Here is a 13,280-nt window from a genome sequence, read left to right as displayed (position 1 = left end):
AACTTTTTAAAAAGATAATTAGTATGGACAATGTAATTAGTAATATTTAGGTAGTAATTAACAATTCGTCATATTATATTACGTCTGAGATAATAAAAACTTAATTACTATTACATAGCAACAAATATGTTCTTTTAAATCTAAGCAAATAAGACAGTTTGCACTATTAGAGCTGTTAACGAATCAAATTCGAGTAATAAAGAGTTGAGTTATGCTCATTAGGCTTTTAACGTTCGTCGGATGGAGAGACTGTTCTTGCAACATTTGCAAACCAGAGTGACTATCCTTGTTAGAAAAATATTTAAAGACTGAATCTGCAATTTCCTACAAACTACAAGTACCTACCTTGTAATTTTGTCAATAAATATACGCGTTTCCTTCGATCATCACAATCATCCCAATATTATCGCTTTCTCATTAAGCATCTTCTCAAAAACCCTAAAGATATCTTCTGCGTTATCTCGTCGATTTCATACTCTCGGAAACCCTAATTTTCAATCGCAGGTGTCTCATCAAGTTCTTTTGTCTAATTAGGTATGAATTCGTTTGATTTATGTGTTTCTTATGTAAATCTCGTTTTAGATATGCCTGTATTGATGTTTAATATTAATATTAATATGCTTGCCTCGAATCAACAGAAGAATTTATTCAGTGTGTTTAAATGATTTAGCAACTAATTTCTGTTGAATTTATCGCAAAAAGGTTTTTCTAGTGGAATTGATCGATTTTGTATTACTATTTTGTGAAAGTTAGGGCATTAAAATAGTTAGATTACATATTTAGGTGGTGGTTAGGTCAACATATTGAATTAGCGCACCTTCTTAATTTGAAGCTTTATTTTCTGTATTGCTATGGAGTGGTTCTATTATATATATATATATATATATATATATATATATATATATATATATATATATATATATATATATATATATATATATATATATATATATATATATATATATATATATATATATATATATATTACATATTACATATTACATAATATAAATAATTTTTTAGTTTAGTTGATTAAGATGAATATATGTTTGATGGAACTGTGTATAGATGGCAGGTAAACCACTTACAACTGCTGCAATTGCAATGACTGAGAAGAAAGTGGACATGTCATTAGGTACATACTAATATGCACTTTGTTTCTATATATATTTTATAGTATATGTTTAGCTGTCAAATAAATTTACCTAATAAGGTTTCGTAACTGTTTTCCTGTCAGATGATATTATCAAAATGTCCAAGAATGGCACAGGTGTGAATAAATCAAAGAAACAAAGAATTCCAGTACGAAACTTCTCTTTTTATGTTCTTAGATATGTCGTGTATATATATATATATATATATATATATATATATATATATATATATATATTTTATTGATATTCTACTTTGTGCAGAATAAGAATCAGAAATATTCAAACAATGTAGTTCAAGATAAATCTATGAAGTTGCGTCGTTTTATGGATTCGAGATCTGCTCTTAGACAGGTCTGGTATTACATAGCATATTTTGGTATGCATTGTTTTAAATTGATATCAAGTTTGAAAATTTGCTTTATGATAATAGGGTGCTCTGGCTCAGAGGAGATCCAACTTCCAGGGTAATCAGTTCCCTTTGGCAGCTCAGGCTGCTAACAAGGCTGCAGCTGCACCTATCCACAGTAGAAACTTCAATCAGAACCAGCCAATGACTTCATATAGACAAAGGCAAGCTTTCTGCTATGCATGCTTTTACATTCACGAATTTTTTCTTAAGGGTAGGAAATGTGGGTTGTAGTTTAATGATAGCTTGATGCATGATATCCTATTTTTTACTTATTTTCAATCATTCATGTGTTGTGACAAGTATCTGAGATCAATTTTATTCTGTATGTGCATTGATGCAGGTAAATTGTGGTTTTTGTGACTTATCACTGGCTTTACCATGTGCTAATTGGATATATGTATGAACCGTCCCATCACCAGAAATATAATGTCGCGTCTGATTTGGGCTTAAAGAAAGCTCGCTTAGTTTATTAAAACTTTTGAGTTAAGGCACTTGGAGAGAGCTCAGGATATTAGGCTTGAATATTTAGGCATGTCGACAGTTAATCTGCATTCTGTACGCGGTATACATCTGCTTAAGTTGCTCCTCGGGGTCATTTTTTCCTGACAGGATGGGTGACAAAGGGTATTTGAAGCAAAATTAGGCGTTGGGTGGAAAAAATCTTAGTGTTTCGTTGTTTTGGAATTTCAGCAGCAGGGTTATATCGATGGGCCCTCCAAGCCCCTATAAAACGATCTGTTTGATGTTGGCTAATGTTTTAGGAATATTTCTTGGCCTAGCTTTTGACCTTTTCTTCGAAGAGTCCTTTCGAAACATCTTTTTACTTGACAATTCGTGTTGCTTGTAGAGCGCAAATTTTGACTCCCTTATAAGAGCTCTCAATATTTCCATTATATTAAGAGTTACTGTAAAAATATCTAAAGAAACTTGAGGTATTCGTCTCGATGTCTCTTGGCCTATCTTTAAAGTATTCTTCTTGAATATACTTGATCTAGTATTTGTCATTTCTTTGGAGTTAGTTTGAAACATCTTTTTACATGAGAAGACATGTAACTTGTAGAGCGGCTAACCAGAATTCTGAAGCTTTTAAGCACCCTGATGCCGTTTTTAATACTAAGACGATTTCATCTATGGCTGTCATAGAGCTTGTGATCAAGAGTAGGATCATGATTGATTATAGTAATCTTGCCAAGGTTAGAGGGAACTTACTAGTTGTACTTCACGTGATATCCATATCGTCTCTAAAGATCATGTCATATGGAAATGCGGTTGTAGTTTTTTATTTTATGATCCAATTTAGCTGATCCCATAATTGGTGAGCTTCCCAGTTACGGACTTTCGTTTTGGCTAGAAGATTAAGCTGCTCTTCCTTTAAAAGTTCTGAACCTGTTTATGTTTATGGGATCATTCATTTGAATGTTGGACCTGGACGCCATGTGGGTAACTTGGCTAGGCTTCTCGAGATGAATTTGGATTTTAGTATTTAGGGGTTGTCTCGTCTCTCTTCTTGCTTCAGTCTGAGTACCCAGTCACAAAGAACGTTATATATGGTTGATGGATGAAAATATGCTCTGGTGACAGTCTTCTCAATTTTTGGTTTGTTTTCAGTTATTATTTTCCTTAAATTGATCGATGGTAAGTACAATAGTTCTTTTTTATGGTCTGTGCAACCACTGGTTCCAAGTGTTGATGGTAGCTGCAGTTTCCCTTTAGACGTATTCTCGATTTCTTTTCCCTCATATTGATTATTTTGTTCTGCAGGCCTGTGCGTCCACAGTTTCAGAATAAGTCTGCAAACGGCGGCTTTGCTGTTAAGGTACTGCTTTCATTTGATTTGAATCAATATATATGATCAAGGTTGCCAAACTTGTTACTCAGTCGGGACTAATCGGCAACTCAGTGATTAATAGGATTGGACTTTCTAGACATGAAAATAAATATTTTTAATTATATTTATATGTAAATACAGAAGAAAACCTTAAATATATAAACTATAACATAATTGTTCATTTGTTCAAAAATTCTAATTTACTAGTTTAAATTCATATTAAAAATGTTGAAAATTTTTGACTTTGACCGATTTTGATGGACTTAATTCGACCTTGACCCTTTTAACTGGCGTTGACAGGCTAATTAAACTGATTTTAAAAAATCGAAGATTAATCGAGGATTTTTACGAAAGTGTATATGATCACATATCAGAATTTGCTAATAGATCCTTACATGCATGTGGGACCATAATCATTTTTCTTGTAGCGTAAGATAATTGGAAAAGGATGCTCTGCATAGATAAATGTTGGTTCGGTTTTTACCACTTGAACTAATATACAATCTGTTGTTTTAATGTGTGATGCGTTCCTTGTCCTAAACGGACCTATATCTTGGTTAATGAATCAAAATTATACACAACTGGTATTTGGCTGGGTGGCTGGGGCTGTAAGTCAACAAGTCATAGTGACAATGTTTTTTTAATTTATGCAGCAGAAACAAGTGGTGAAAGTGGCGACAAAGCAGAGGCCTCAGACAATGGATTCGTTATTCGCAAACATGAAGGAGCAAAGGGTGAAGGCTTTATCTCAGCAACAAAACAACAACAACACAGGAAGAAGAAATGGAGGTGGGCAGTCAAGACCTGGACCCCCGTGGACTAGATATAATCATTGATGATCAAATTGCTACGCTTTCACTGCTATCGGGTTTGTATCTATTGGGCATACAACTTGGTGCAAATTCCTAATAGAATAAAACTCTATATATCTGGGAAATGAAACAGTTGCACAATGTATTGTTCTCCATTCTAATATTTTTTTCATATGTTAATTTTCTAGGTTTCTCATATTATTATTCTCTAGGAGTGAAAACATACTCTAGAAGAAAATTATGGTCCTTGCATATGATATATAATGGAAGTGAGATAAGTCTTTTTAAGAAATTAGACGTCATAACTAAATATGTGGTAGATGAATAAGAATAGTTGAGATTTGCAAGTTACAACATCTTTAATCATATGAAGATATGATTCTATGATATGTTTCGTAGTGATCTTCTTATTATCCAGATCAATGTGTAGGCTTTTTTTTTTTTCAAAAAAAAATAAAAAAGAAAAAAACTAATGCTCATATAAATCAGGGCATTTTCCTTCCAAATGGACATTGGAAACGGAGAAGCTCGTATTTAAAAAGTAACCATCAAAGTTAATATTATTTATAAACAAGCCTCTCTAACACTTCGAAAATAAAACCTTACAAACAACTAATCAATTATAAATCAATAGATACACAACAATATAATGAACTAAATCAACCCAAGAAACATAATGGACCGTTATAATAAACCTCTGAGCTGCGTTTTTCAACTTAACGTTGACTGTCTCTTTTAAAGAGTTCTTCTCGAACCAATTCTCACTTTTTGTAAGATAACACTAGCGGAGTCGTTACACACCATGTTTCCCCGGACAACCGTGTGATCATAACATAGAATGCCGCAAAAGCCTCCACGGACGTAATTTCTCTCCTGATTGCCAATGAACCGCCATCTCTTCCATCTTGAGGATCCATAAACATATTTTGAATTGCGTCCACGTAATACAAGTCGTCAATGTTATCTTTAAGCTTGTAATCACCCGAAGTGAAAGTCTCATTCGCCATCTTCCTTGACCTCAGGTTAAGTTCCCTAAGTAATCGTCTTGAAACATCCTTATTCAAAACATACCATGTTTTACAAAAATCGACACACGAGGGATCCTCACAATCACAATACCATCTTCCATTAGGACCGAACAAACCGGTTTACACCTCTTAACTTCTTATTCAACCTTTCGATTTGCCAACAATTCTTCCTTCTTTAACTTCTCCTTCTTCAAACGAGCCAACCTTTCCGCAAAGTAATCAGTATGGGTATCGTATGTTATCTAGGTTGGAACGGGAATGAAATCCATTCTTACATTCCCATTCTTCTACTATATTTAGACTTTTTATCACCGTGTATGTAATGTAATGTCTTCTTTTAGATTAGGTTTAAATTAGTTTTTCCTTTTTTTATTATTTTTATAATCATTTTTTTAGTGCAAGCATATATAGTTAATCTTTTGGATGGTTAGAACCTTAGGCCAAACAAAAAGGTAGCAGTACGTTGACTATGACTTATTTCATAGGGTTGACTTAGTTGGTCAAAGCCACGTTGCGTAAAAAACTTCATTCTCAATTCTCAAGTTTGTTCATTATCACGAAATTAGGCCACAAACCACACGTAAGGTACTTTGTTAAAACATTCACTTTTGTAGTAATTGATTTATGTATAGTACCTAAATAAAATTATCGTATGAAATTGTCCGTTCGATCGCTCCCATTTCCTCTATCTATATATATATTTTTTGACAGCGATTGGGATCAATCGAGGGTGACTAAACCACCCGTTGCGATCATCTCCATTTCGACTATGCCGATGCAGCGATAATAACCTCGCACTCATCGCTGTCCAGGAGTAAACTTTGAAACCGATCCAAGGGCACGGCCAAATACGTGATTTATTACTATTTAATTTATCTATATTTATGTTGGCATTTAATCACGATGTGGAATTTATTTTTTATGATAACTGCGTAGTAAACAATGTTTTTTTTGGAACAGCGATATTATATTTAAAATATGTTAAGATGACTGAATTCGAATAATAAGAATATGTAACAGCAGTGTTTATTTGTTACTTGTTCTGCCTTCAATTATTAATTTACATTTTTTATATTAAAAATAGAAATTTTAGTATATTACTTCAGTAATATAAATATGTAAAAATGATTGGGTGACACATGAGTCTTTTAGAAAATTATTGTTTTATATATTTGAGTTTGAATGTTTGATGTTTGATATATATGTTAATAATAATAATAATAATAATAATAATAATAATAATAATAATAATAATAATAATAATAATAATAATAATAATAATAATAATAATAATAATAATAATAATAATAATAATAATAATAATAATATAAGCCTAATAAAATAGTACTGTTTACATAATTGTCTGCAAAGGACAAAGTTCAATAGTAAACGCCTTCAATTGTTTATATTCGGATATAATTAGCTAGCCAACGTATATATGATCATATAAAATAATGAAAAAAAATTACATAATAAAGCCTAATTTATTTAGAGCTACTGCAAAGCGATATCGGTTTTATATGAACATTAAAACATAAATACCAAAACATCAATTTTCATGTATGTATGTACAATCAAGTTTCCCATTTACATACTGTAATTGTAAACACAATTAAACAAAACTTAAGAGTTCGATAATTTTTTGTTATAAATGTGTACGATCTCTCTTAATATCCGGGGTATTGGGCAAATGGGTAAAATCAGTTGGCTACAGCGTATTTGTAATAAAGAGAAACCCACAATTCTAGGGCTACAAGAAACTAAATGCGAACAAACCCAAAATAATATCATTGAATCATTCTGGGGAAACTCGGATTTCAAATTCGTACAAAAAGATTCGGTTGGTGCTTCAGGGGGTATCATTATGATATGGGATTGTAATATATTCTCCTTCGATTATGCTATCGAGGGAGAATTTTTCCTTGCTATATGCGGGTCATGGGCGGGGTATGACTCAAAGATCGCTCTTATCAACGTCTACGGCCCACATTCCCCATCCAAGAAAATCAGACTATGGTCAGAGCTATCCTCTCTCGTAAACTCTCTCACGTTCCCATTCATCATCTTCGGTGATTTTAATGAAGTCAGAAATACTTCTGAACGCATGAACTGTGAATTTAATCAACATTGGGCTAATAACTTTAACAATTTCATTAGCAATTCCGGTCTCATTGATCTGCCACTCGGCGGAAAAAAATTCACTCGAATCTGTATAAAAAGAATGAAGTTTAGTAAACTAGACAGATTCCTTGTCTCCGATGAAATCCTCAAACTGTGGCCTAACATCTCCTCCAAAACTCTTGACCGTGACCTCTCGGACCACTGCCCCATACTCCTTAGGAATACCTTTGCTGACTCCGGACCTAAACCTATTCGCGTTTTTAACACATGGCTCGACTTTAAAGATGCTGATTCCGTCATTACTCGGGCATGGTCACTCCCAACGACTGGAAACCGCCCTGACTGTGTATTTCGTAACAAACTCAAAAATGTAAAAATGGAACTCAAAAAACATAGTACACAACTTGATAACATCGACTCCCAAATCCAAGATCACCTTAATGCAATCAACGAATGGGAAGCCATTGCTGAATCTAGACCTTTGTCCGAAACAGAGAAAAATAATTGGTTAAATGAAAAATTCTCTCACCTCGAAAAAGAAAAAACTAAAACCAACATGCTAAAACAAAAATCAAGAATTAAATGGGCCCTCGAAGGCGATGAAAACTCAAAATACTTCCATAATTACATTAAAAAACGCACAAGTAAAAACAACATACACGGCATATAAATTAACGGATCCTGGATCTAAGACCCCAACGTCATAAAACAAGAAACATACCTCTACTACAAAAACCTCTTCAAATCCAATAACCTTAATAACCATTGCCCCTTCGATAATGCTCCCCACCTTCAATACATCTCCCCCCAGGATAATCTCATACTCGAATCTGAACTCAACGAAAAAGAAATCTGGGACGCACTCTCCAATTGTGATAGCTCTAAGGCGCCCGGTCCCGACGGCTTTAATATGAAATTCTTTAAGAAATACTGGGACCTTATTAAACACGATCTCATTAAAGCACTCGAATGGTTTTGGACCAACTCCGAAATCTCCAAAGGCTGCAATGAATCTTTCTTCACCCTCATACCCAAAAAACCTAATCCCATCGGTTTGAACGAATACCGTCCTATTTGTCTTATCGGCAGTTATTATAAAATTCTAACCAAAATCCTCTCTAATCGCCTCGCCAAAGTCATCCACAAGGTCAATGGGGTAGAACAAACAGCCTTCCTCAAAGGTCGCAACATCCTAGACATCGTTCTTATTGCAAACGAAATTATCGACGAACTTAAACGAAAAAAATGCAAAGGTCTGATTTTTAAAGTTGATTTTGAAAAAGCTTTTGACTGCATCGAATGGAACTTTCTGTTTAATACCATGCACTACATGGGATTTGGTCCGAAATGGATTAATCTCATTCGTGCGTGCCTTTCGTCCTCATCCATTTCCATCCTTGTTAATGGCTCTCCCACAATGGAATTCTCCCCTGAAAGGGGCATTCGCCAAGGTGATCCCATTTCACCTTTTCTCTTTATCATCGTCGCTGAAGGACTCAACATTCTTACTAAACGGGCACTTTCTAATGGCCATATTCATGGTATCAATGTAGGGAATGACAACGTCACGGTCACCCACCTACAGTATGCCGACGACACCATCTTTTTCGGGGAATGGAGTAAAAGGAACGCCAAAAACATTTCCAAACTCCTTAAATGCTTCGAGAAAATCTTTGGACTCAAAGTCAATTTCTGAAAAAGTAAACTTTTCGGTATCGGAACTTCCCCTCCCGAAACCGAAGAAATGGCAAACTACATTAACTGTTCTACCGGTATCACTCCCTTCACATATCTCGGCCTTCCTATCGGTATCCCCTCATCACACCCTTCATCTTGGCATCCTATTGTGGAAAAGTTTGATAAAAGGCTTTCCGATTGGGCTGCCAAAACCGTATCTTTCGGAGGTCGGCTCACCCTCATTAAATCCATACTAAGTAGTATACCGCTCTACTACTTCTCTCTCTTCCATGCACCTACCTCCATCCTTAATCTCCTTGAGGCCAAAAGACGCAAATTCTTTTGGGGTGGGACATCCTCTGAAAACAAAATTAATTGGGTAAAATGGGATCAAATTCTACTTCCTTACAAAAACGGTGGGTTAAACGTGGGTTCCCTATTTAGCAAAAATATCTCACTACTATGCAAATGGTGGTGGCGTTTTAAAAACGAGGAAAATGCGCTTTGGGTTAAAATTATCACAAGTATATACGGGAAAGGGGGGGTTGGAATTTGACGTTTCTTGCAGGAATATTTCAGGTCGCACAGTTTGGAAAGAAATCATCAAAGCTGGCAAGGTTGCGAACAAATGCGGGACTTCCTTCTCTACTGCCATCACAAAATGCCTCGGAAATGGTGACTCTATTAAATTTTGGAATGACATTTGGTTTGGGTCGGAACGTTTCAGCACACTTTTCCACAGGTTATACATGCTCGAGTCCAATAAAGAAGCAACAGTCGCTGAAAGAATCACGCAAAATAATGGACTTTCACTCGGTAATTGGTGCTGGTCACGATCTCCATACGGCCATGTTCTCAATGAATTAACTGAACTAAACAATATAATTTCCTCCGTGACATTGTCCGAAAAACCCGACTCTTGGAAATGTTCTCTCGACCCTTCGGGCACTTACACCACCAAATCTATGGCACACTTGATAAACTCCCTTAAGCTTGGTGGTAATACCCTCAACATGACGATTCCCCGCAACAATCTACTACCACAAAAAGTCTTCATTTTCATATGGCGAGCATTTCAAAAAAAGATACCTACTAGATTCGAATTAGACAAACGTGGTATTGATCTCGACTCCATCCTTTGCCCTTTATGCGAATCGGACATAGAAACCATTGAGCATTCTCTTGTTCTTTGTCCAAAATCGGCCCAAATATGGAAACACGTACTAGATTGGTGGAACCAAGACCACTCACTAATTTCAAACCTTAATGACGCTATCATCAATAAGCAAACTTTCACACACAACAATCTCGGCTCTTCAATATGGCAAGCAACCAAATGGATTACATGTTACATGTTATGGAAACATAGAAACGCAAAAGTATTCTCCAAAAAAGTCTGGTCCATTGCATCGATCCTCTCCGAAATTCAATCTCAAAGTTTTAGCTGGATCTCCAAAAGATTGAGTAAAAAGAAACCTATCATATGGCACCAATGGCTCATCAATCCTTCATTCTTTGTGGAGGATCCCCCATATCGTGTCGGCATCGGTTGATACGCTCCTACTCTCAAGCGTAGCCCTCGAATACTATATCTTCTACTGAGGGTTCGATTAATCGGGTTAGTCTGTAGTAACTTTGTTGGCGCTTGATCGTCACTGTTCCTCTCTCTACCCCGGCTTGTTTTTTCAAGTTCTTATGCCCTCGCTAGTCTTTATGGTATCCGACGGCTACCCTCATAATTTAGTTCCCCACAACATGTATCTCCATTTCATTGTATAGATGAGTATAGGATCTTGTAATTAAATATTCCATTAATAATAATATATTTTGCTTTTCAAAAAAAAAAAAACATGGTAATGCTTGATATTACAATACAAGCTTTTAACTTCGCAAGTTATGTGTATAATACTTGAAGCAAAATATAACTTAAACTTATTAACCTACCGGAGCATTTACTCATCATTGTTAAGTAGATTGGTTACATAAATGGTTTAAAAACTTAAATAGTGACCAAAGTGTAAACAAATAGATATGATTTATTTGTAAATTGTAAGTTATAATTAAGTAAAAGATGAGATAAATTTCACTAATGAGTCTATAAATTTATTACTTCATTAATTTTGAAAGGTTTAATACGTAAAAAGGGTGTGATAATAAATTTCAATTACATGCTCGTGTTCAAATATTAATTAAAATCTTTATTGTTTAATAGTTCTATTTTGAATTTTCAAAGTCTTTATTTTTTAACTTTGACTTTAAATAATTTTTTTTATATTATATAATATCTAATGAAATCTATATGAATATATTAAGTTTTATATGTGTTTTCCTCTGGTATAGATTTCATCAAATATTATATAACATAAAAAAGATATTTATAGTCAAAGTTAAAATAAATAAAGACTTTAAAAAATTAAAACATAACTATTAATTTGAGACGGATGAAGTATAATTTAATAATTTATTGCGATGATATTCAATCCCAATAACTAATAATGGAATGGGTTCGATGCTTCACAAGCCACAAATAAAATGTTAGGTAATTTACTTATATATATGTTTATAAATTTTTTTACAACAGTGTATATGATCACATATCAGAATTTGCTAGTAGATTAGGTAATTAACTTGTTGATAAATTCGTCTTTTCGTCGTGAACATATTTGTTGATAAATTCGTCACTGTATGAGTTATCGTTCAAAAAATATATTTTAAATTGAAAAATTTCTAATGACAACATACAATTTAACTTGTAATTTTAATAATCTAACCCCAATTTAACTTGTAAATTTTAATAATCTAACCCCCCTTGAATATAACTTTTCTCAAATGTACCATTATTTAATGCACAATTGGTTTCTTAATGACTATAACGAGTAATTGAGCCAACTTAATTACCATTTTTGCCGAACAGTCTGATAAATAACATAAGTTTTTTAAAAAGAAAACAACCCTCGGGATTCAAACATGGGTTGTTTAAGTATGAAAGGCGCATGCCAACCATCCAAGCACCCGTGAAGTTGTTATAGGGAAATTGGTCAATATGCCCCAATTTCCTAAAGTCTTTAACAATAAGCCCTTAAAAAGTCGAAATTTAAGATTTGCACTCTGTCCACACATCACGCACCACACATCACGTTCCAGGAAAATGTTGGGGAACACACCTTGACTTACAGACATATCAAGGCCTGATTTGAGAACACAATGTGGGGCTAAAGACTACTTATGACGATCGTGTACGGCTAGCTATTATTATCATCATAGATACAAGGTTACAAAAGACGTGAGACGGGGTCGAGACGGCCGGGTCCTAAAAAGGTCGAGACGTTCAAGACGGGGTCGAGACGGGGGTCGAGACAGACTTTGACCAAAGTTGACTTTTAAATATATAAGTATATAAATGTATATATGTGTACATATTTTAAAGTCAAAAACTTTAATTGACTAATTTGTACTCATAATTGCTATCCCCATTAATATAATACTGAAAATTTAAACTAAAATACGACAAATTTGACCGATTTTGCCGACTTTCTGGCTTTTTCGAATTTTGAGAGACTTTGACATGATTTTTTTCAACTTTGACTCGAATTTTGACCGTTGACTCTCATATTAGACGGTTTTCTTCGAGACGGGACGGGCTAGTCACCAAACCGTCGCAACGGGCGTCGAGACGTCTCGAGACGGGGTGTTTTTGCAACAGTGCATAGATATGTGAATGATGGGTAAGCAACCACATTACAAGATTGACAATGCGTTTCTACATTTTATCGAGGATTTTAATGATATAGCACAATATCTGTGGGGTTCTCATGTCTGAGATTATACGTAGCCAGTGTTAAAAGGCACTGTAACATCCTCAACTGGGCTTAGCTGTAAGAATACTATATTACCCTTAAGTTAGTATTGTGTTATTATATACTTTTATTTTTATTTAATTTATTATTTAATAATGATGTAGTTAGGACAAGTTTGTGACAAGGGTTACAGAACATGTTTGTTTATTTAATTTGGACTTCGTTTGGGTCACCAAATGACATACGAAAGATATCAGATAACTGATAAATACCCGTGTGTTGCACAGTGTGGGAATTAACCTCACTTAAAAGACTAGTGCCGTGTCCTTCTTCCCATTTCTAGACCTTTCTTTTCAAATACACCGTACCTACACTTTCACACTCATCAAACCCTAATCTTTAGATCTTCGAATCTTTTTTACTATCTTGTTCCTTGTGATTTACTGAGTCTATC

The 13,280-nt window shown here is 34.4% G+C and overlaps 2 protein-coding genes across 3 annotated transcripts; both read left to right on the top strand.

The window, feature by feature from the left end:
- Positions 1-398: 398 nt before the first annotated feature.
- On the top strand, positions 399-4,377 carry LOC139898603 (uncharacterized). 2 transcript variants are annotated; one of them, XM_071881357.1, is made up of 7 exons: positions 399-534; positions 1,069-1,135; positions 1,238-1,302; positions 1,416-1,505; positions 1,585-1,724; positions 3,325-3,379; positions 4,048-4,377. In XM_071881357.1, exons 2-7 carry the CDS (start codon positions 1,069-1,071, stop codon positions 4,225-4,227), a joined length of 597 nt encoding a protein of 198 aa, XP_071737458.1. In that variant the 5' UTR covers positions 399-534; the 3' UTR covers positions 4,228-4,377. The 2 variants fall into 2 exon arrangements, with proteins under 2 accessions (XP_071737458.1, XP_071737457.1); XM_071881356.1 differs by having other exon boundaries at positions 4,045-4,377.
- Positions 4,378-9,778: 5,401 nt separating this feature from the next.
- On the top strand, positions 9,779-10,582 carry LOC139902082 (uncharacterized). Its single transcript, XM_071884739.1, has one exon. It carries the CDS (start codon positions 9,779-9,781, stop codon positions 10,580-10,582), a length of 804 nt encoding a protein of 267 aa, XP_071740840.1.
- Positions 10,583-13,280: the final 2,698 nt, after the last annotated feature.

Source organism: Rutidosis leptorrhynchoides, chromosome 3 (genome assembly GCF_046630445.1).
Source record: "Rutidosis leptorrhynchoides isolate AG116_Rl617_1_P2 chromosome 3, CSIRO_AGI_Rlap_v1, whole genome shotgun sequence".
NCBI classification, from domain to species: Eukaryota; Viridiplantae; Streptophyta; class Magnoliopsida; order Asterales; family Asteraceae; genus Rutidosis; species Rutidosis leptorrhynchoides.
Note: the sequence above shows the minus strand (reverse complement) of the source record. Positions and strands in the feature narration are given on the sequence as shown.

Coding starts and splice junctions, on each gene's coding strand:
- LOC139898603 (XM_071881356.1), top strand. CDS start 1,069: ATGGCAGGTAAACCACTTACAACTGCTGCAATTGCAATGACTGAGAAG. Junction 1,136..1,237: donor GAAAGTGGACATGTCATTAG/GTACATACTAAT, acceptor TTTTCCTGTCAG/ATGATATTATCAAAATGTCC. Junction 1,506..1,584: donor CGAGATCTGCTCTTAGACAG/GTCTGGTATTAC, acceptor TTATGATAATAG/GGTGCTCTGGCTCAGAGGAG.
- LOC139902082 (XM_071884739.1), top strand. CDS start 9,779: ATGCTCGAGTCCAATAAAGAAGCAACAGTCGCTGAAAGAATCACGCAA.